Source organism: Varanus komodoensis, unplaced genomic scaffold (genome assembly GCF_004798865.1).
Source record: "Varanus komodoensis strain SLA01 unplaced genomic scaffold, ASM479886v1 scaffold9, whole genome shotgun sequence".
NCBI lineage: Eukaryota > Metazoa > Chordata > Lepidosauria > Squamata > Varanidae > Varanus > Varanus komodoensis.
This window is the reverse complement of record NW_025336598.1, coordinates 16163646-16187715: the sequence shown is the minus strand read 5'-3', so window position 1 is coordinate 16187715 and position 24070 is coordinate 16163646. Positions and strand designations below refer to the sequence as shown.

General features: G+C 40.0%; 1 protein-coding gene across 6 annotated transcripts in view; it reads right to left on the bottom strand.

Annotated features, from left to right (window-relative positions):
* PCDH7 (protocadherin 7) overlaps positions 1-24070 on the bottom strand; it is a 400111-nt gene that overhangs the window by 192079 nt on the left and 183962 nt on the right. The window contains exons 5-6 of one of the 6 annotated variants that reach the window (XM_044418138.1): positions 16692-16743; positions 16008-16021 (exon numbers count right to left, since the gene is read on the bottom strand). The exons of the other annotated variants lie outside the window; for them this stretch is intronic. Coding sequence (XP_044274073.1) covers positions 16008-16021; positions 16692-16743 — 66 coding nt within the window. The remainder of the gene's footprint in view (positions 1-16007; positions 16022-16691; positions 16744-24070) is intronic. 6 annotated transcript variants of the gene reach the window in all.

Below are 24070 nucleotides of genomic sequence, written 5' to 3'. Positions count from 1 at the left end.
AGAGCTGACTATTGGTGTTCCCTTCTCAGGGAACATGGAATATCAAAAGTATAGAGTGGCTTCATTGTGCAGACTTAGTTTTAAAAGAGGAAGTGGATGTGGAATGGAGGCACATAAAGGACATCTGTCACCCTGTTCTACCAGTGAAATTGCACCATCTATTCAAGTTTTCAATGACAAAAACAACCCAGCTAATTCTGTCATAAGTCTCAACTGTATAAGATATATTAGATCTAGTTCAGTTACCATCCACATGGTGTAATCTTTTTAAGACCTTTTCTTTGAGCACGGACAATATCCAGTCCTGTTGCTGTCTGTCCATTCAGTTCATTGCACCATTAGGGCAATGGGGAGTTAGCACATTCTGAAGCAAAATGCTCATTTTCTAGATCAGGACAGGTCAGGAGAGCTCACAGTTTCTATTTGGGTACATTTATTTTAAGAAGAGCTATCCTCCTCTGTGCTAGGAGCGGGCATGTGAGAAGCCTTGGATATTGTCCCATGAATGGATGTTCTAATGTGACAGGGCTAACCCACCATTTGCTGCCCTTTTCTCTCCCATTCCTCTAACTCTCCAAATTATATCCATCTCATTGGGGCAAGGCCTTTCTGGGCACCTTTTTGACTTATTTGTGTTACTCTGAACTGTCATCTGTATTCATGTTAGGTAAATATGCAGGTTCACTCTCCTACTTTCCAGCTGAAAGATCTCAAAGGGACCTTGTAGAGCTGATGCTGTTTCCAGAGATACTACTGCACTAGGAGGATCCTGGTCAGGTTCAGATCAATTATAATGAAAATAAAATAAAAAGCAGAGTAATCCTGCTGAAAAGCTAAGTATGGGTGGGTGAGGGAGGATGAATTTTAGAGATGTCCTTAAGCCTTTCTATGATGGGCATGCTTCATTCATCCAACTTCACAAGACTTGCTTATTTGTATGTCTGCAGAAACTTCAGCAGATCTATCATTTAAAGGCAAATTGCAAAGCATATATTTTGGTAGTACTTGTCACCAAAGGGGAATTTTTTTATTTCCTAGCAACTGCGCTCAAACAAAATAATGTCTTGGCAATTAAATGCTGAAATGTTTCTTCTTCTTCTTCATTTCTTCTTTATTTTGCAGTTAACAAAGATGTACAGATAGTGTGTCACTGCAACAGAATGTAGAAGAAAGTTCGCTGCCAAACCTGTTAAGTCTCAAAACCAAAGGGCAGAAGTAATATTCTTCTGACATTGCAAGTCATTACCAATTATTTCTACATTGTTAACTCGAGGGTTTTTTCTTTTTCTTTTCTTCTTCTTCTTCTTCTTTTTTTCTTTAGACTTGAGGAACTTAATATGTTCTGCTCAGTTATTTAGAAATTTCTGCACACTCGAGACAAATGATTTCCCACTGCTGAAATAGTCTACATTCTGGAAAGGCCGTGAATTAATCCTTAGCATTCATTAAGCTTGTCACCCAAAGTTCTATCAGTTTCACAGGAGAAGTGGGAGAAGAAATGGAGAATTCTCATCTTCTCGCTAGCCTTCCCTTATGTCCTTTTCCAAACCCAGTCATCACAATGGTCATTGCTTCAAACACAGCAATGAGGATAGGCCTGCTTTCCCCAATTTTCAAACTAAATGCAGCCTCCAGTCTAAGGAGGGCATATGGAATGCTCAGAGGTGGAGAAAGAGGCCATACTCCCAGATTTTGTTCCTCACGTGTGCATGAGAGAGCACAGAAGTGTGTTGCGGATGTTCTGACTTCCCCAGTGATCATAATCTGCTTTCACAGGCTTTCAAAGATTTGCTACTCCCAAGCCCCTGTCAGTGGTGACTGGCTCACTCAGCACAATCCTGTGCATTGCAGAATGTTATTTTCCTCCCAGGAAGGGATAGTCTGCCATTTTCCTTAATAGAGAGGGGGGAAAATCAAACCCATCCATTCAAGGTTCAATCTGCCCATGGTCCTAGTGATCTCTCCGAGTCTGTAGTGAGAAGTCAGCTTTTTCCCTCTTGACAATGTCCAGACCCAGAGTGTGTCTGCTCTGACCAGCAGAACTCAAGGAGTGTCTCCGAGAGTCAAGAGAGCCCCCAGCCATGGATCAGATTGCTTGCCCATGCAAGAGTGTTTCCCCACAGAATGGCGGGAGGCTGGTGCTGCTTCCAATGTACAGAGCGATAAGGAAAACCAGGAAAGATCCCTTGGTTTCAAATTAGCAGAGGTTTGCAGCAGCTCTTCGACATGCAGAAAGATAGGAGTTAGCAAAACAAAACCAGGGTACTGAATTATGAGCTCGGTGTGCCTGCAAAGCTACCCACAGTCACTGTCAGCACATGACCAACGAGAGGGTGATGCAAATAGTGAGAGGGAAGCAAACAGATGATGGAAGATGCTGATTCACAACAGGCGTGACACAAGACGTTTGGATTGGTTCAAAGAGACACTGGAACCGAGCTTGAATACCCATGCGGCTATAGGGCAAACATTTAGTTCTAATCCCAACAGGGAACAATACTGCAAGAAATATCAAACACTTGAGAAAGGGTGTTGAACAACATGCTTGCCTGCATTTTTGCAGGTGCAAAGATAATACCGAGTCATATAATCATCTGTCTTGTTTCCAGTAGTTTAAAGTTTAAGTTTTTATATGAATCATACAGCCTATCACTATTTATACCAAAACATATTGTGGAGTTTATTGCAGTCCACAAAATCATTTGCTTCTTCTGAAGAGCACTGCTGCTTCATTTTTTTCTTGTTTCTTTTTGTACTGTAGCTAGATTAACAAGCTGCCTAATGCACAATTATTATGAAATAAGAGCAAAACTATACACAAAAGAAAAGATTCTCTCACTCTCTCTACATTTATATATGCGCACAATAATTGATGCATATATGTTATGTATCTTTTCAAGCCAAGCATGCCTGTTCAACAATAAAAAATGGCTATTCATAGAGCTCAGATTCAACAAATATAATAACTATGTGTTTTGCTTAAAAGTGAATGGAAGAAAATCAGCATTGGCTCATTCAACATACTTTCTCACTCAGCATAATGTCTGAATGGAGGAAAACTTTAATACTGAAATAAAACAATGCTAACTTAAAACATACATAGAGAACTTTGGTGGACAGAATCAATGTATGGTGCACCATTGAAAGAAAGTGGAGGCAGAAAGCACAAGAGATTTCCGGACTCACAAATAGAAAACATCATCTAGGTAAGGGGAATTCAAGATTCTTTATAGTGTATAAGTTTCCCTATAAAGGTAATTTTTCACCTTCCTATGCATATGTTTCAATCCACTGTCTGTTAAACCTAATGGGGGAAGAGATATAATCTTATGAAGTGTCCATTTCACATTCATGCAACAAGATGGGAGCATTTGTCCGGTGATGTGAGCCCATGTAACTGTGATGTACAACTAAATACCGAAGCTATACAGGCACTGTATGCCTACTGTCTGGAAGGTGAGGATGGGATGCTGAAATGTGAGAGGATGTCTACCTGAACAGAGCATTCAATTACAGGTGGCACCACTCTCCGAGCTCTCTTGAAATGGGCTGACAACCCCGCCTCTGATGCTTCACACTTCCTCTTCCTCCTTCCCAAAAGGGAGAAAGCAGGAGATGGTAAAAGATGTCTCATGACCTATCTTTTCCAGGGAAACGAGGAAGAACAGGAGCAGAGAGCTGCAGATAAAACAGCATTTATTCATTTCATATCATATACCCCAAAGCTTTGGCTTTTGGAATGATCAATACATTCATTCCAAAATCTCACTTTATTGTCAGGGGAACACCAGAGAGAAAAACATTAAGGGTGCAAACCCACGCATGTCTAGACAGAAAAAAGTCATACAACTCCTTGAATTCCTCAAGCAGTCATTCCAGAGTAAGAGTAAGAATTTGTTCTGTCTCAATATACATATGACCTGCATCCTAAATGTGCATTGGCCATCTCTAATATGGCGAAATCCACCATGCCAATTACAATTTTTTTAATTTATTTTCAAACAACTTAAAAAAAGTGTCTTGAATGGACTTCAAGTGAAGAAAGGATTAGCTTGCTTCTAATATCGGCTTTCTACCTTCCAATAAGATTCATTACAATGCAAACATCTTTCATCAATGCACTAAGTGTTAATTTATCAAGCTTTCCAAAATATACAGATACATAAGCAATTTATCCTTCTTCCTTCTGCTATCTATATATCACCTCTTTCTTTCCTTCAGGTAAAATTTCTAATTTATTATAATTAATGCCATGGGGTGTTTTGTTTTGTTTAAGACACGATTGTGTTGTTAATTACATTGTTGTCATAATTACATCCAATACCTTTCTTTTTCTTATGCTATATGTCTATATTAAAAATAAATGACAAGGTGCACCTGGAATGGCTAATAATGGTTTTCTGGGATTCCTGAAATGAGCAGTAGTGGTCAAGTAGCCACACACACTTGAATTGAAATGCGAAACTTACAGCAAAAGTTGTACACATCCTTGACGGAACACATCACTTAGCTGAGTTCTCCATGTTAGAACTTGCACAGAGAAACACACACTAGCTGTAAAGGAGCTCTACATAATTATGACTCATCTCTGGCTCACTCAGGTTAGCTCCATTCTCTTGCAGAATAAAGTACTAATTACACCCCTCCAAACAATCAAGCCATCCTGCTAAACAATGTCATCTACACCTAAGTTACTTCAGAGCAGGGGTTTAGATTGCAATAAATACCCCACCACCTAGAAAGGACAGACATGGTCAGCATAACAAACTTGAGTTCAGTGGTTTTGCATTGTCTCTCCCTACTTCCCTTAGGTGAGCTAATTTTTAAAAAATAATAATCTGCCTTTAAAAATTAATGTTAAGCTGCTGTATGTGCATTTGTTTTTTGAGAAAATGCAAAAACATGTTTTTAACGGAAAAAATGTTATGGAAAATGTACTCCAGGGAAGATTGGGCATGGGGGTAATGATCTTTGGCCCATGGGATGCTCTTGGGGTCTAGAGCATTACACCCTAAGACTGTAATGGCTTATTTCTCACATACAAATTATATACAGATTCAGCACTTTTGTTTTGTTCCTTGACACATCCACCTGGCAAACTATCCACTGCCCACCTACCTATGTGAAGGCGATATGAAACAATCGACTTGAGAAGGAAGACTGTTGAATGATACAGGGGTGGGCAGGCTCAGCATCTGCTTTACTTGCTGCTAGAATACCAAGATGTAGCAACTAGAGTTAGGCATCAAAGACATGCACTTAACATTCTGAGTTTGGGATTCAGGATTATTCGCTGTTGTCTCTGGTACCAGAAATGAATGTACTTCACACAGAAATCCAGTTCTGGTTAGGGATGTGTGACAAATCTGATAGGAGATTGAAAATCTAATAGTTTTGCACATGGATTCCAGTTTGTCAACTCTGTGTCGGTAAGCAAAGTTGTTTTTCAGATGTTGGTTTATAAAATGGGCTGTGATTTAGGATAATATTTTTTGAAAAACTAAGAAATTTGTGCAAAATGTTCATTTGCACAAATTAGATTGGCACAATTCCATAATGTATTCAAATAACACAATGTACACTCATTAAAATGGGGCAAATCACAGTCTGTATTAGAGACAGAAGTTTAGAAAAACAGTCTAGCACAGCCCTTTTCCAGTAATCCATTCAGGAGAGGCCAGGAAATCCATCAAGCTCCAACAAGCTGGACTTTCCCGTATTGGCACATCCCTTCTCCTGCTTAAGCCAGGCTTTCACAGTAGAATGTAAGGTGGGGAGCCATGGCGTTGCTGATGTTGCTAAACAATTAGGAAAAATTCCAAGCATATTTACTGAAACTCCCCCAGAGATCTGTCAGTAGATCCTGATCTAACATCTGTCTGTTCCTGGAATAAGGAATGTCTGGCTAATGGGGCACAAGCTAACAACATTAATTGCCATAATCACTACAGTCTTGTGAACAAAAACATATTTTGCAGTATGTATCTACTTCATTCCCCTGCAAGAAGGAGCAGTTGTTCCCAACATGATTGTATCTCTCTTTCTTTCTCAACTAAACCAAGAGCCTAAATATCTGAAAACTGAAGCTCAACTCTAAAGAGAATTCCACACATTTACAGTGTTTCAGCATTATGCCATAATGTTCTTTAGAAAAAGATTAATATTCTGCTACCTAAGATGCTGATAAATCATTGATTAATGGTTTGCTTACTATTTGAATTAAAACATCATTCTCTTCTATTGCTATAATTAATTCTGCTTCCCCACACAGGAAACCTTATTTCTGCCTGAAAATTTAAGCATTACTGTGCTCGTTGGCAAACTGGACAGAAGTGGCCTGTGGGAGGAGAAGTCCATCTGCTAGCTCATACAGAATCTCCAGGAATGTAAAGTGGTCATAAAGATATAATTCCGTATCCACTGTGATAACAATCACATTCTACTATGCAGTGGTATATTTCAGGATAACTAGCTTAATCCACCACATGATTGCTGAAATATCCAAAAGGAGTTCCTACAGCTGTACATGCAATGTCTGATCACACACCTGGAATTTTGCAACTGGGGGTTCCAAATTTGTTAAGTCCTTTTGATCTCCAGGGTTAAGAAGGTTAGTTTCCCCCCCCAAAAATTATAAGTACTTATTCGTAAAAGTGACTCTGCCTGAATCATTCCCTAACAATGTTTTTTCTACAAGGAAGATGTAAATGGAAGTATTAGTTGTATGCACACAATTCACTGAAAGATGCTCATCTAAAGATACTAACAGTGCAGCGTTTGTCTCTTGCCAGACAGAAGCCTCACAGAGTTTAATGGGGCTTACTGTGGAATAACAGTAGGATTGCCCTCTCACGAATTTATGAGCAAGAGGTATGTATTAGTAGGCCCATGTATACCAGTTGCTGGGGAACATGAATAAGAGAGTGGTTGTGGGTTTCCCATGAGCAGCTGGCCCAGAATATTGGACTAGATGGACCTTGCTTGGATGGAGAAGCACTGTTCTCATGTTCTTGTTCAACTAAGTCAGGAGCATTCTACGCACCACTGTCCACTGAATCAATCCAAATGGGAGTCCGGATCCTAAATGCAAGCACATGGAACTAAATACCACAAATTTCATTGGCATTTGTTTCTAAGCTATGGTTTCTAACTTTTGTTCAGTCCATCTCTTTTTTGGAGTTAACAATACACTGCATGCAAGCACATATAAAAAAGGGGGAGTTGAATACACACACACAAAGAGTTGTGTTAAGGAAGCATGGGCATTGGGTGAAATTGCTTACTTCCTTCTCTACCAATTATTTTTCTACTCCAAACTGCACCACCCTTGGGGGCTTCAAAAACAAAAGTAACATGTAGTTTGAACCCATTAAGAGGAAACATGGCTCAATGCACAGCACAAACAGGAGTCTGGGAAATGTTGACGTTCTACCCTTCTCCTGCCGCTTCTTCCCTGGGAATCTTGTTCCCTGGCACACCCAAACTGGCTCCCCAGAAGAAAATGACACGACATAGAGCTACAGTGGAAGCAACACACAGTTCTCCCCTTTAACAGCTTCAAACAGCTAACACGAAGTTCACACATCCCAATAGCCTCAGAAGTGACAGACAAAGATCCGGTGTGTTCAGTTAAAAAGCAAACACAGCTTGAGATCGCAGTCACAAAATATATACATATTTTATCACAACATGAAGTCAGAAACCTTCTGAGTAATACTAACATGAAGGGAGATTTTTATACTATGAGATGTGCAAGCCACACTGTGGCTATCAGTGCAACTAGCGGATTTGCAGGGCTCATAGACGATATAGATGGCTGAATATATGCTAGCAGTGCAACTTGGGCCACAAAGGCTCTCAGTTACACCTATCCTATAGGAGAATTTTCCTTGACTTGCACACACAAGCATATTTTTGTTGACTCCATCAATTCAATACAGTGCAGACCCTGTTTTTAGCTGGCCTTCTATCCCCTTGAGCTTTCCTTAGAATGTTTGGGTTTAATTAAAACACAGGCATGCTTTAAAGAATGCCTTTACCCATGCACGTCTTTTGCCTACATAACACTTAAGCAGGGTTTTCTAATGAAAACCTGGATATTGGGAGAATTGCTGAGCCTTACATGAATGCTTAAATTACCGGACAGCCCTTTGATTGTTTACTTGGAAGTAAATCCTATTCTGTTCAATGAGCTTACTTCCCAATCCTATTGTTGTTGTTGTTGTTGCTGTTGTTGTTGTAGAAGCAGCAATACTAGCAGTATTTTTTACATTTATACTTACATTTCCACTCACAACAACAACAAAGCCAGAATATTATCTGAAGGCATATAAAGAATCTGCTATGTTGCAACTAAGCTGATCTGGCACTGGCCTGAGTTTGGAGGGAGATCGCCACAATGGAATAAACAGAGATAGAAATATAATAAATTAAAAAATCAGTGCCCAGAGTGCCTAAAATCAAATAAACATAAGAAAAATGCAGCCAAAGAATGAAATTTTATCAATAACACACAAAACATTACAAAATATCTTCCCAGATAACTAGGAGTGAGTTAGAGTGCAATCCTCTACATGTTTAGATGAAAAAGCTTTCACCATTCCTTAGCCAGAAATACTGCTGAGGGAATACTGTGGATTCTAGGGCCTTTTTTCTGAGCAACATTGCCTGAATGGGCCATAGGAATGGTTGGAGCTCCAGCTAGGAATAAAACTTTGCAACTGGAGCGGAGACGCTGACCTTGAATTCAGTGCTGACACACCTGAAGAAACAGGTTCAAACCCTGACTTTTAAAAGCAAAGCACCCCAAGCCCTTGGTGCGGATGGATGAATCTATCAGATTTGGTCTCTGTCACATTCAGTACACACCCACCCACACACGCATGTGTGTGCGTGTGCATGCACACTTAAAACACCTGAAATTCTTATTTCCACCCTGAATAAGATAAATTTGCAACTTTTGCTAAAGGTTTGTCAAATACTAACTGAAACAAAATTGTCACCCATCCCTAGTATTTTATATCTCTTGCAAAATCTAAGCTGTTCTGATTACAGGAGACTATTGATAAATCAGTCCCTTTCTGACCCAAAATACTTTTTGCCAGCCCATTTGTCTTCTCCATTTTGTTCTGGCACTAATTTGAAACTTTAAAAAAGTGGGCATAGAAATACTCTCTTTCAAAATACGCATTGCTAAAATATACATTTTAAAGCATATTTTAATGATGTGAAAGAAAGGTAAAAGTTGAGAAAAGTGAAAAGTCACTAGATAACAGCGTTGGACTCTACACCTGAACAGAGGGAGTGTGGATCTGGTCACTTTGTGCTGGACTTCACAATACATTAATTCCATAAAGCCATGTCTAGATTCAGGTTTAGGAAAGCTGCAAACACTGCCTTTCTTATTCTAATGAAACCATGTCTTAAATGGCTATATTCAGGTTCAGGCACACTGTTCAAGCATTGCTAATACATAACCTTTGTGCTGCATTGTAGAACTGCATTAACAACAATTTTAATTGCCAGTGAGTATTCCTACTCCAGCTCTGGTACTCAGATGCCACCACCTGGAGCAAAATACTGGCAAGGGGGGTTGAGAGATGGTTGATGCTATTTCAGGATGCTTTTCTGAAATGCATACAAGTATGGACAATTTCTAAACAGGACATAAGTAGGCTTGTGACCTATTTACTATACTTGAACACAATTAATGGAAATCCCTATTGTGACTCTTCACAGATGTGATTAGGAAGACAGGCCCCAACACGTCCAAAAATGCCCAGTGCACCAAAAGCTGAATGCAGCATAGGCCTCTAGGGCCAAAATGAATAACAGATCCTTTAACCAACTCCAAGAAGGGAAAGGTTTAATTTGAGCCACAATACATTCATCAGCAAGAACATCTCCAAAAGATTTTATTTATTAAGCACTTGATGTGCTACTAAATGCCACACAACCAATAAAAATACACAGGAAAAACGGTATACCCCTCTGTGCTGAATACTCTGGAATTAAGAACAGCAGAGAAAAGAAAAGATAAAACATAGCAATTCGAAAGCCAGGTATTCTTGCCTTAACAACTAGGAAGAATTGGTTTGCCCTATTTCTTTTATTGTTCTTCTATGGATTGGCTCTGAGCTCTTCTCTGTCTTGCAGTTTATGGTTTTAATTAATATCAGAGCTGCCATATGCACAATTTTCTGCCTGGTAGATTCATGTCTGAGCTGTAGTCTGAACAAGGGACTTCTGGTGCGTATTCATTACCACTCCATTTTACTGACTGTCAGTATTGGATGTCCTTCTAGTCTAGGAATCAACAACTACCAGTCCCTAGGGTAGAGCCAAGCTCCTGAGAGAAAACAGTCACAAAGAACCCAGAAAAAGAAATGTTCAGGGGACACATTCAAAATGGCATGTACCTACGGCAAGAGAACACCTGCAAGTATACCTTGTGAAGTATACCTGTCGGGGATTGGACCATACCCTATCCTCTAGGTGGTGCTCCTATGAAAGTAATCAATGTTCTTGTGTAGCTACAGTTCAGCCAGCAAGCGAGGTTTATGATCAGGCAGAGAGGGAAAAAAAACATCAGCTGTTCTTCATACTGTGGGTCAAGACACTTCATACCCAGTGTTTATTATAACATAGGGTGGAGATGTGGGAAGAAAGCAGAAGTCTCTGCTGACAGACATGAAAAAATACCCCCAAAGCAAGGGCTGAGATGGAGGCTACCATTGCAAACATGAGTTAAGGTGCAATCCTCTGCATGTTTAGACAGATAAAAGGCCTATCATTCACAGCATGCCCCTGCCAGGGGCATGCTGGGAGTGGTAGGTTTCTCCCCCATCTAAACATGCAGAGGATTGTGCCTGTAGCTTCTTTTAAAACAGAGATTTGTATGCATCATGGAAGCTCCTGGGAAACAAACCCACTGTGGTTTATCTGTGTGTACGCATATAATGTACATAAAAACAAACATATACACAGGTTTTTCAATAAACCCAAGAGTGCAAACACAAAAAGGATTAAGACTAGAAGCAAGCATATATTTTGACAGAAAATGAAGTAAAGGTGGTTAAATACAGACTATATTAAAGAGTGCTGTAGGTGGGGGAGTTTTATCAGGTTGGAAGCAGGTTTGACTACAGTTTTACACCCACTGTTTGTAGGATAAGAATGGTGATGTCATATCTTAATAGTCTAATAGCTACTTATCTAATGACAGTAATAGAGCGGAACTGTTGAGAAAACTGTAGGGGGAAGTCATCATCAACAAATCTAGGAACGCCTAGCGATGTCTTCCGTTTTGTATTTAAGAAGTGGGAAAAGTTTTGAGACCAGAACCATGCTCTTTCCTTTTTTTCTTTACACATGTATTGCTGGCTGCTTCCAGGTGAGGCATTTTGTGCAGTCACCCTGTAACATTCATGGAACCTTATGGGGCTAAAGACAGCATCCTTTTCCACTTTTAACCCTCCCGTGTTTTCCCACTGCTGCATCCGCCTTTCTTCTTACAACAACAAAGATCCACTGAGAAGGGAACTTGATGTAATGGCAGTGCAATACCTGTGGAATGCTGGCTAGCGGCCCTGCCTCTGGAAGCATTCATGGTGCCATTCAGTACCTCATTTTCAGCTTCACGTGGAAATGAGAAATTTCAAATGAGAAATGTGCTGCATTAAAGGCAGTTTTCTGTTTAATTAAATGCACCTGCAATCCTATTCATGTTTAGACAGAAAAAGGTCCTCCATTCCCAGCATGCCTCTGCCTGCCATGGCTAGCTGAGGAATAATGGGAATTGTAGGACTTCTTTTGGTCTAAACATACCTAGGACAGTCCCATTCCCGAATTTGTTTCTCCTTCACACCTGTGTTCTGGAATCCGTGTGTCCTGAGCTCTCAGATAGAGCTCATCTTGGATCCCTTAGGACCCCAAGGGTATGGAGTGGGCTTCTATGGGAGGTGGTTGAAGCCCCATCGCTGAGGGTGTTCAAGGATAGGCTAGACATGCACATGAGAGGAATGTTATGAGAGAAGCTGGCTGGAGCTGGGGGTCAGACTAGATGGCCCAGGAGACCCCTTCTGACTTGCTCTGTTTCTATGTTTCTAAAATGCCTACATTAAAAATGTGCCCATTCAGGGAAAGGGCTTCCTGAAAGCATATATTTTAGAAAATATTAGGCAAGCTAATGCAGAAATGGGATAGAAAAAACTTGACTTCTCTCTTCCTCACCCTCCAAAAATGGGATTTGGAAACACTGAGACTGACAGTTCTGCCCAATGTCAGGTCCTGGAGACAGTGAAAAGCACATCCTACTGTCCGTGGTCTCTCTGCCACAGTTAAGGCAGTCCCGTGAGGGCATGCCTGAAGACCACGCAATCCTATACTGAGCCAAGAGTCATGATGAAACTCAGTGCTTCGACCTTCAGCCTAGCCTACCTCACAGAGCTGCTGTTCGGGAATGGGGAGGGCAAAAGAACCATGCATTCTCCCCTGACTTCAGTGCAGGAAGTACAGGGCAGTAGAGTAAGACATTCATGAACAGAAAGGAGGAAAATTGCAATACAGCAGTGGTTCACAGTAAATATATGGAGAATTCCTAGCATGCTTTGGGAAATATTGTTTATATGATTAGTCTTTCAGGGTGTGACCCTATGGCCTTCTGACATGACTGGGTGGGTGAACAGGCACAGGACTGTTCAGAGTTCCAACTCCAAATCCTGTGAATTCCAGATAAGCCAGGGTGGTGCCCTGGGTAGAGCTGGACCATAACTTAAGAGATTTCAGATCCAGTGCTCACTTGGCCAAGGAGCATGCTGGGTGACTTTGGGCCAGTCATGGGCTCTCACCCCAAGCTGTCTCCCGGGACTGCTGTGAGAAGAGGAGGAAGACTGTACACACAGCCTTGGGATCCTGAGAAAAAACAGAATGTTACAAATCAATACACCTCCCTGGGATTTTAAGCATGTGCTGAGATCATTGCTGAAATCAGAGACTTAAACTGTGCTTTGTATAGATTATGCAGAATGCCAGCTTTCACTGCTCAGGTTAGTTTAGTGCTATATAAGACACAAATTATTATTATTATTATTATTATTATTATTATTATTATTATAACATTTCTATGCCGCCCCTTGCCGAAACCTCGGGGCGGCTTACAACATGATAAAATACATTGAAATACAAATACATTGAAATCTCTGACCAGATTTCAGAGGGTCTAAAGGCACAGGAAAATGCCCATTTATATGGCTTCAAAATTTGGTACAGGTTTTATGAACATTTCATCATCATTCCCCTGAAAGTTCTGATTTTTTTCCCCTCTCTCTGGTGTTAGGATTTTCGCAAGCTGATTTCATGCCAGCCAAGTGAAAATAATTACTTCTGGTCACTTCTGATCGAGTATGGATTCAATTCTCTTACTATTTATCTTCTCCATACTAAAGAAATTAATCTTGCCAGTACAGTTTCCTTCTTGCTAACAAAGACTCTCCTAAATGCTTGCAGCAAACAGGGAAGGCACAGTGACAAAGCAGACTAGTTTTTTAACTAGTCTACAACAGATAATATGGTTTGATATAGTCCAAATTAATTTACCTAGCCCACTTTTGGATGCTCTGTTTAGCCAGCTTCTGAAGTCTTTCTGTTTGCAAATGTGATATACAGATATCAGCAGGTATTACTTTTTTAAAAATCTACACAAGAAATAGCATATAGGTATATTTACATTGCAGGACTTCAATACTAGTAATACATCCATCATTATAACAGACTTAGAGGAGAGAAGAAATGGACCTGTGTATTTTACATGGGCACATAGGTACCCTAATTTCTGTCTCTGTGTGTTTGGCAGTGATTTGTTTCTATGAAACTAAGTAAGGGTATGCATTTAGGTGGGTCTGAACATGCTCTCCTGCTCAGCAGACAGGCTACCACTCTGGGGAAGAGGTTTCACTGGGTCCCTGCAATTGTACAAATGTATTTCTTCCCACAGAATAAATGGGACACAGTACTGCTACTTTTAGCACAGCATACTGTGCATAGCATAAGGGCCGGAGGAGACCTATGAGGCCATCAAGTCTAGCCTCCCGCTCTGCTTCCACATGGGGCCATCCGTCCAGCTGCAGGCCATGCCTTTCCAGCTTAGTTTTTACAACTTGACCACTCCAGCCCTTTCAGCTGTGTAGCCCCCTCCTTGGCTCCACAACTGATGTCTTGCATCTCATTAACAGGACACACACAAGTGAGGAAAACAGAGTGGCATTTCTTTTCTGTGCTATTTCATATTCGCAAGCCCCGTGGCAAACACTGAGGTATTTCTCTTTCCTTCCCAATAACTTCTTTCACGGAACCTCAGACTCCTCTGTGAGAAATTGCAGTCTGAAGATGTCATCTACTATGCCAAGGTATCATTTTACATACTGTAGATGCTAGACAGACCAACCACAATCCTGTTTTATTCTATAAACACCAAGCATTAAACACACAAATAATACAATTAGAAATAGTTTGCTATTTTAAAATTGCATTACATACAATAAAAAAGGAAACACATCCTAGTTTGAGGCCCAGTGAGTGTTTAGTAAATATTCTGGTATATCAAGTTAGTAATACTAGTCATTTGTCATTTTAAACACACAGTCATACACATGCACTTTCATTGCAATAAATGTTGTTCATTGTATTTGGACTATATATTTACTATTTAAATCTTATTATCCCTAAAGAATGCAATTCTAATCATATTTAGACACAAGAAATCCCTAACACGCCTACTGAGCTGGCTCAGGAACGCTGGGAGTCACAGGGCTACATGACTGAGGTCTCAGCCATTCTAGAAACTTCACTTCTGCCATCCAGTTAGAAAGAACATACACACCGAGACCTTTGTGACTCAGAGGTCATCGAAGGGTTACTATCTTTCTCTTGCATTTGAGAAAGACGGGAGTTGAGTGAGAACCTGCAGCCCGCCCAATCCAGCAAATACTGGAGGAGCAGAGCAAAGCAAATTGTCCAAAGCTGCCACACTGGCAAAGCACATAACAACATTCCTGGAATTGCTGTTTCAGTGGAATGCTGCACCATAAAACAAGCCCTGATCTCACAGTGAGAAGCTGCAGCTGTGCCGAAGGACCACCAGCAAAGAGGATAAACCACCTCTGATAAGCACAATCTCTCATGTGATCAGCCATTAAATCTATTTCCCAAGTAGCATGATAAGAATGTGGCTAATCAGGGGAAGAGTGGCCAGGTATGTTCTTCATTAGCAGGAAGATTGCTATAATGGGCAAGACACGTAGCAGGTCTTATTGCCACCCACACTGCTTAAAACAAGCTTGGGCTTTTCCCCTTTCTATTTTACATGCATACATTGTATTAGCAATTCATGAGCATATAAAATGCCATTTCCCTTGGACTACAAAAGGGCCACAGAGTGTCTTCCATAGTGCTTATATGTGTTGACAGCAAGGGATAAAAAGCCATCTTCAAGAGTAAAACCAATTAACCTTCTCTAATACAATCTACTATAATATGACTGAGGCTTTTCGAAAGATAATACTAGGAGAAAGAGCAACGCAAGTATTGTGCACTTTTACGGGTTTTCCAGAGAATCTATTAACAAAGACACTAGGTAGGTTTTTTTCCCCTTTTTCTCAGAATGGCAGTGGTCTTTCATTGCAGATTCCAAAAACAGACAAAATAAAGAAAAGGAATCATTTGATCAAAAAAGCAAATCATCCATTACCCACAGGAAAAAATGCTTTAGATACAAGCTTGTCTTATGCCTTGTTTACATGCAGTTTTAGAAATGATTCACTTTGATTTCACTTCCCTTGCTGATGCAATAATCCAGATTGTTCAGTAAAAGAACAGGTGCCCCTGCAGGGCTCTTTAGGGTTGATTTGTTTCTTAGATACAGAAAAAAAGAAGAACATCTGCAGGTTAAGACAAGCAAGTAGGTAAAACGAACATAGGTACATTTGTTTGCATGCTAGGAATAAGGCAACTATCAAAATAAAGACTATGTGACCCCGTCCTTTTCCACCCATCTTGGTCAGTCTATAGTCCTGGTTCATTGGTATTTTTTTCATATGGACAAAAGGATAAAAAATAGAGGAGCTATAAATTTCCAGATAGAATACTTGCTATATTTCTTACATGAAATGAGGTGATTTTTTAAACATTGTGTACTAACATTTGCATGTAAGGAACAATCAGCAAAACTCCATACACCACATACATTTTGGAAAAGCAAAAAGAGGCAATTTTGTCTCTTGAGATTGTTCAGGAAACTCGAGGACTCCTAAATTCAACAAGCCAATGGCCTCAAGCCAACCATGCCATACATGTGTGCATTAGAAAGTTACTATCCTTGAAATCTGGTGAGAGGTATCCAAGGACATAATTCTGTGGTGTTTCTATACTCAAAACAATCACTCCTGTTAAGTTCAGCCGGACTTGGTCCCAGATAAATGTATATGATTCCAACCTTAGAATAAAAAAGTTGGCATCTCTCTCTTGGGGTACTGACAAATTGAATCGGTTACTCTGCATTCCAGTAGGCGATTCCCTAGAATGTCCCATGGTGTGCCAAATTTAGATGGGTTTAGAAGGGGATTATTAGGCACATCCATCAAAGATCAGGGTGTGATTGCCTAGTCCGCGATCAGAAGCAGCATGCACTGAACAGCAGCATGAAAAGGCAATTGCCCTCACGTCCTGCTTGTTGGCTTTCCATAAGGCCTTTGGCTGCCCGCTGTGAGAAACAGATTGGAAGCACATAGGCCGACTGTCTCATCTCTCCTTATGTTCTTATGCCAAAGTCCTCCTGTTCAGTGATTTCCAGAGAAACACCAAAACAAGGAGAGTCCACAATCCTACCAGCACCATTGCTAAAGGGTTCTTGCATATAGAGATGAATTTCAGATACATGGTTAGTGTGAAGAAGTAGCTGATAAATAATGGGCAGGTTTGCACAGCACCAAAGCTATGGTGAAATCTGTCTTGGGCCTGTTGCATTGTCTGGACACAATCCCAGAGTTCCTCTATGGTAGGATTAGTTTTATGAAACCACAGAGGGAATGAATGTTCTGTGCTAAGGTTTTCATGTTTCCATTCAGACCCAGGAATGCCATTTTCCCATTGTTGGTAGGTGCCAGTTATGTGCTGGTCTTTGTGCTTCACTTTGCGAGGCCTCTGATAGGCAGTAATATATCTGGTAGGGTTCACACAACATGGCAAGCAATCCTGCACTATTTCCCCGGTTTGAGGATTTTTGCTTAAATTTATTGGTCAGATGGTCACATGGTTACCTAGGTAGCACAGATTCCATGGTCCAGGCTCCATCCCCATGGCCTCACAGTTTCTACAGTCCCCACTCCATCTTCCCAGCCTTGCTATGCATCCTGAGAGCCCCCATGAGCAAATTCCCCATCCTTTTGCTAGAAACATAGCAAGGAGAGGAGAGGAGAGACCCCAAAAGTGGTGGGGTAGTAGCAGTGCTGGGGAGTGAAAATCCCCCAAGTCAGTCACACACTTTTGAGCGAAATGGGGTCAACAGATTGTTGGACTGAGCAGCCTTGAGTGACAATCTAAATACCCCAAATGGTCTTTTTGTGAATCCTGGCAAGTCATTCTTTCTCAGCCAAAGCTCCATATTCTAATTAATAAGAATATTCATAATCTTATAAAGGGGCTCCTCTGGGGTTGTTTGATTACTGTTTTGTGTGCCATAAAGGGGCATGAAATATAAGCATACATCCTGTTTTTGTCCTAATTCCAGTAAACATGTAAGTTTTGGTTCTAATGAACTTTTACATCTTTTGAATTTCCTCAGCCAGGCTCAATCTTTTAGCTATATGACACTTAGACCTAGAATCATTTCCTGATATCCAAACTGCGGCTTTCTTGATACATTTCTGTCAATTAATGTCATAATTAATATTTTGTCTTGGAAACAAGGGAACGCACTTATGCTGGGTCAGACCACTGGTCCATTGGGCCCAGTACAGTTAACCCTGGCAGTAAGGATTTCAGGCAAGGGTACATCCCTTCCTGGACAAGGTGGAGATGAAATCTTCTGCATGTAAAGCATGGACTTTACCAATGAACAGGGGCTTTGTCTTCTTGCAACTAGGGATGATCTTCTGAGTGGCTACCTAGTCATCTCCCTTCCTAGCCATTGGCACATCTTCATAACTGCAACACAGTGTCCTCAATCCCCTTGCGCCTGAGTCAGTTAGGATTTTGGATACACATAATCCATTTAAAATAGGTCTCTTATAGCTCATACCATCATCACATTTAAAACCTGGCATTCACTGTTGTGATGTGTGTCTTTTCTACATTCCCCTTTAAATAAAATGTGTAACAGCTTGGTCAAGCGAGCAGCTCTAATTACAGGTCTGTTTGGAATGCCCAAATAAACTTGCAGAGTTAATTCAAGCCTATAGCTTCAATTTCTTCTGGTTTTTCCTCATACAAATTGCTCATTCTTCTCTCTGAAACCAAGGGATACCTAATCTCTTTTCAAAAGGGATTTATAACCCTAACTCCCACTAAATTAGAACTGAGTACTAACGGCTAAGCTTGTGAATCTTGGAAAAAATCTGTGCTAAAACTTATTTTAATTATATAGAAGGACACGTCCTTATCCTTTCAACTTCCCTTTCCCCCCCCTTTGCTTCTTTCCCTCCCTTCCATCAAGTAATACCAGAGGCACAGAGCAAAAACCCTTAAGGACGTGCTTGCATGGAATTGCTGATACACATGTAAAGACTTGAAAAAGAACGCACATCGAAAAGATGAACTTTTGCACCATTGGAGGATTCCACTCTGGCTCTGTAGGTGGCTTTCATACCTCCTCGCTTTTCCAAATATCAATAGATGTTTTGTTTAACAATTTATTAAGGACAAAAGCAACAAGCTTTGGAGAGATGCCCAGCACATAAAGGTCAGATACATCTCATGTACATGGAGCTAATTTAACTAGGATAAATAACAGAGATTGGGTACATAGTGCCCTCAAAGGCAAATCAAGGTGAACTCCCTTAAAGCATATTGTCATGCATGTAGTTTTAAAATCTCCAACTTCTTTGAAATAAAAAAGAAAGATATTGGAGAGCACCATACAACATGGCTGCCTGTAATTCTCCAAATCTGAGGATTATGGACAACTAAATGAGTACATGGGGAGCTTGGAGCCAAGGACTGCAAGGACTTCTGTCACCTGCAAAAGACACAGAGGGTGGATTTTGCCTCAACTATGAAGAAAAGGTGATGAGGCATCACCAGGATTTTTTTTGATCCGTCTGAAGCCATGCTCTTCTCCTCCTGGGTGCAGCCATGTATACAAAACTATGCCAGCCATTAGGGTGGAGAGAGGGTGCTCTGTGGTCAGAGTCCTAGTTTTGAGCTCAGAACTCATTTCTGAGTTGGAAACTCTGAGTTGGAAACGCATTTCCAGCTGGAGCTGGAACTTGAAGCACATTTCTGGGGATGGAGCTAGAATGATGTATCCTATGGCCATCTGGGCAGCATCTAGAGGCCATAGGATTATAGCCTAAATATATTTACATTGCCTGGATAATAATCAATACATATCTGGGCAGTAGGTACAAGCTAATCATTGCTTGACCCAGTAAATTTCTCCAACAAACACACTATAGGTGGAGTGGGGAGGGAGCCATTTGGTTTGGTTTTAATATGAATACACTAATTTGATATGTTCAATTTCATACATTCAAGCCAATACCCAAACATAAAGATAGTTATCTATATAATTCTCACTTCATTGAGAATTTTGGAATGTAACTCTTAAATAAAAATGTATTTTAGTGAAATATCAGACAAAATGTACAATATTGAGGAAGTTTCATTTTCAAAGGTTGTATTTTGCTTCTTCAAAATACATGTAATTAGGCAAAGTTGCTTACAAAACATGTTGTCTTTGCAATTTTCATGTAATTGTCTTTATTCTCAAACTGATGGCAAAAATGGTATGAGCTGAATTTAAGATTATAAAAAATAAATATTTAAAGAAACCAAATGTGACAGTTTTATCTGTATCTAAACGCACACAGGACATATTTGGACCCACAAGTGCAAGAGGAAAACCAGGAATTTTATATAATTCCTGTACCAAAACCAGAAGAATTTCATATACTTCCAGAAGTATTCCTGAAGTTCTGAATCAGCATACAAATGATAATTCAAGAAAAATTGAGGTTTTCACTTGCACACCACTCCAAAAGAAAAAAGAAATGAATGACAAAAAGAGAACATTGGCTTATGCCAATTTCATATATGTAGATGAAATATCAGAAATAACAACTATATTTTAAGTGCACATACAACTTATACTCTTGTGAAAAAAATGGCTATGTAAATTGTTTGCCCACTCAATCTGTCACCCAGTTAATGGGCAAGTTCCAGGTGTCCCTCCCCAGGGTTGTCATATGGGACTCATTTTGGGCAGCTCTTCAGCTGGTGCTTTTTAAGAGACGAGTGTCCTTGAGGAGCTCCTCAAATAGAGGACTAGCTAATACTCAAACAGCTTTGGTACTAATCCCATCCTAGGGTGCCTTGAGCTACTGAAGGCATATGAGACATCCACTATTTTTAAGCTAAGTAAGTCTGGGGCTTTCCTGAGCTTGGAGGGGAGACCACCTGGGAATCACATGTAACCTTCTTAAGGTGCAATATAATACATACATACATAAATACTTCAGATATATTTGATTTTCCCTTCTTGGTGCCCATGACAATAATAGTTTTAGCAGTAAAGCTGTGGAGCAGAGAGGTGGCTGTACCTATTGAGAGACAACTATCATTTGCCACTCAAAAGAAGAACTTGGTGATATAGCCAAAAAAAATTGTATTGATCTGTAGTTCAGTCTGATTTTTCTCTAGATAATATTCTTATACTACTGGAAAGAATAAGCAGGATTCCAAAGATTGCAAAGCTATCAATAATATTAAGCATGGAAGCTAAATTAAACCTTTACGTTCAGAGGAAATGAACATGTACTTCCGAACATCAGCTATGTCTGATAGTCTAGTGCACTATAGATTAACAACTTCATGCCTTGCTCATGAGTTTACCAGCTGAACATTAGCCTAAAGTCTCAACATTATTAATTATTTTTGTTTTGTGATTAAAATCTCTGCTGATGTAAGAAGAGTCCAGCATGACAAAGACTGCAGAAAGCTCTAGTAGAACAGGCATGGACACAAAGAATCACCACACCAAGCTACTAAGTCTATTTTGAAGACAACATTTATCCTAGGAAGAGGGAAAATGTTCTATGGAAGTTGTCATCAACAAGCACACCGCTTGCCTTGCTCACATACTTAGCTGTCCAAACAATATATGTAGTTCTGTTTCTATCATATTTAATAAAGTGGGCCTAAGTTATTCAAAAATAATATGACTATTAAAAGTTAGGAAGGCACATTCCCTGTCTGTGTTCTGATCTACAGTGTTAGAATTTTAACTCCCAAATAACAACAGTATTAGTCACAAGAAGATGTGTTTATACTTTGCTGTAAGCTACCCAGAGAGGTTCTGGGCTATGGGCAGTATAGAAACAAAAGAATAGTAATAGGAGGAGGAGGAGGAGGAGGAGGAGGAGGCTGCTATTAGAAAAATTAACAAGCCTGTAAATGCAATTCTGACATGTAATTCCTGTTAAGATGCAGAATACAGAGATTTCTCATGTAGATTTACATTTCTAGACTTGCAAGCCGAGCAGGGCAGTGGGAAGGATACCTACTTCTTAAATAATGGAAAACCATATAGATGCAACATTCCAACTGCTTGATTGCATTGATCACTAAGGGAACATGAGTCTATATGAATGGGCAGTGGAACAGCTACGTTCCTTCTAGGGTGAGAAAGATACACATAAATTTTACTGGTTTTCTAATGGTATTGATCAGCCATTTTTTAAAATCACAGAATGAGAGAAGAAAGCAGGAAAGATCATTGCAATGCAAGCAAGGAATCTCTGCAGAATTACCCTTTAATTGCAACTAAGAAGGTCAATCCATGTGCCCTTGCCATTAAAAGGCCTTCTTCCAGAGGGGGCACTTGTACGAATATATCAGAGCTCCCCCATATACCAGCAATGGCTGGAGTGAAGCAAAAGGCTTTTAGGTGAAGCAAACTCTCATGATCAGGTGGCTTCAGCTGTCAGTTCTACAGAACATGCCTCCTTCTGCCAGATATTCCAGTCCTTATACTTCAAGGTAAGAGCCAACCACTACATGACAGGGATTGACACAGAAGCCAATGAGAAGATATGTAAAAATAAATAAGTATCTTCCCTTTGGCTTTTCGCTAAACGCTGTAGTGTCTTTGGCTGATCTGAGAAAGCTGTGCCAGGCTAAGAGTTCTGCTGTGTGTGACAAGTTCTATTTACTTAATGGTGTATCAAGATCCGGAACAACTGCAACTGTAACAGAGTCTCATGTGAGAGGCATTGCTCACCAACCACTCCTTCTGAATGCATACAGCAAAAACTAAAGTACTGAACTTAAGTATACATATAGAATAAGACTTGTACAAAAGAAAAAAAAAATACACCAACATACAACTCATGTGGTGCAGACCTTCTGGAGTTAAAAGTGGGTTTCATAATTCAGGGTTTCTGAGTGTACAAGAAGAGTAGCTTGCCTATGGAAAGCTAGCATGCCAGGAAGAAATAACTTTTTGCCCTAATATGTTAGTTTTCTGTGTGTGGGTGGGGTGGGGGGCTGTTTTGAGCAAGTGCAAGAACAGGAAATATGAATTTTCTGATTGTACATCTTCTACCTCTATTCTAACCTGGGGTAGACCCAGAAAGTGTGGAACCTCTTGATTTTATGGAATAGATAGATTTCTCTATAAATGAATGTAGTGACATAAAGGCAAAGGGGTGACAGATGTAGTGATTATTTTGAAATCGGCAAAGCCTCTCCGGCTATACACAATCATGATCAGCTGTTACAATTTATCCCTGTTCCTGAACTGTGGACACTTTAAAATCGTATGTCACTTCATGGCATAAAGTAGAAAGATATTTTCCTGCGCAAACTCCACTGGAAAAAAGAAAGAAAGAAACATGAGTGTTCTTGTGCATCTCCTATGCATTTCTGAAAGGTCTGAGCAAGAAAAATTCACAACAGGTTGTACATAAATTCGTGTGCACCAAAGTTCATAGAAGGTCAGTCTCCCAATAATAATAATGGCAGTTAAATTGAACCTCTATGCTCAGAGGCAATATGCCTCTGGGGATTAGATACATATGATTGTCAGTGTACCTCCAGTTATCAACTTCATGCCCAGGGCAGGCTCTGAAAGAACGTGAGATATCCCTCATGTTGAAGCTAAGCAGGTCCTTTCCAGGTCAGTGCTTGGAAGAGAATCACACCTTGAGTTTCATTGTTGAGGAAGATGGGATATAAATATTTTAAAATGATCAATAAATAAAATCACTCTTATATCACATCAATAATCAAATTTGTTATTCATAGTAGAATGTAAAAAGGAGGGCTACTGCTTAGAGAAGTGGCCTGAATTTTATTTTATTTTTTACTTTATTTTATTTGGTAATCTACCTAGAGTGTTTCTACAATCCACCCAGAGAATCCTGTTGGTCTGTGGAATATAAATTTAATAATAAATAAATAATGGTCAATTTTTAATTCACACTTTAACATCAATTTTTGTTAAAGTTTTGCTCTCCATGTATCTAGTGGCTTCCCAGATGAGCATCTGATTAAGTTATACTGGAGTAATTAGTAAATATACATCTAGGATCCCAGCAAGTGCATTTAGCAAGTTCAGGAGAGACCATCTGTGTGATGCAATCACATATTCATTGCTAGACTGCAACAGGAAGTAGAGCTATCCTTAATTTAAGTATAGCCATCATTTTGCCACAATGCTCATCCCCTTGCCGACATACAAAAGATGCCTCGTTTTCCCTCTCTTGCATGGCTTGCCTAAAAGTGCAATGGGGGAACCAGATAGCTTTGAGCTGATTGCACAGGAAATTATCTTTCTAAACTTTCAAATTAAAGCACATCT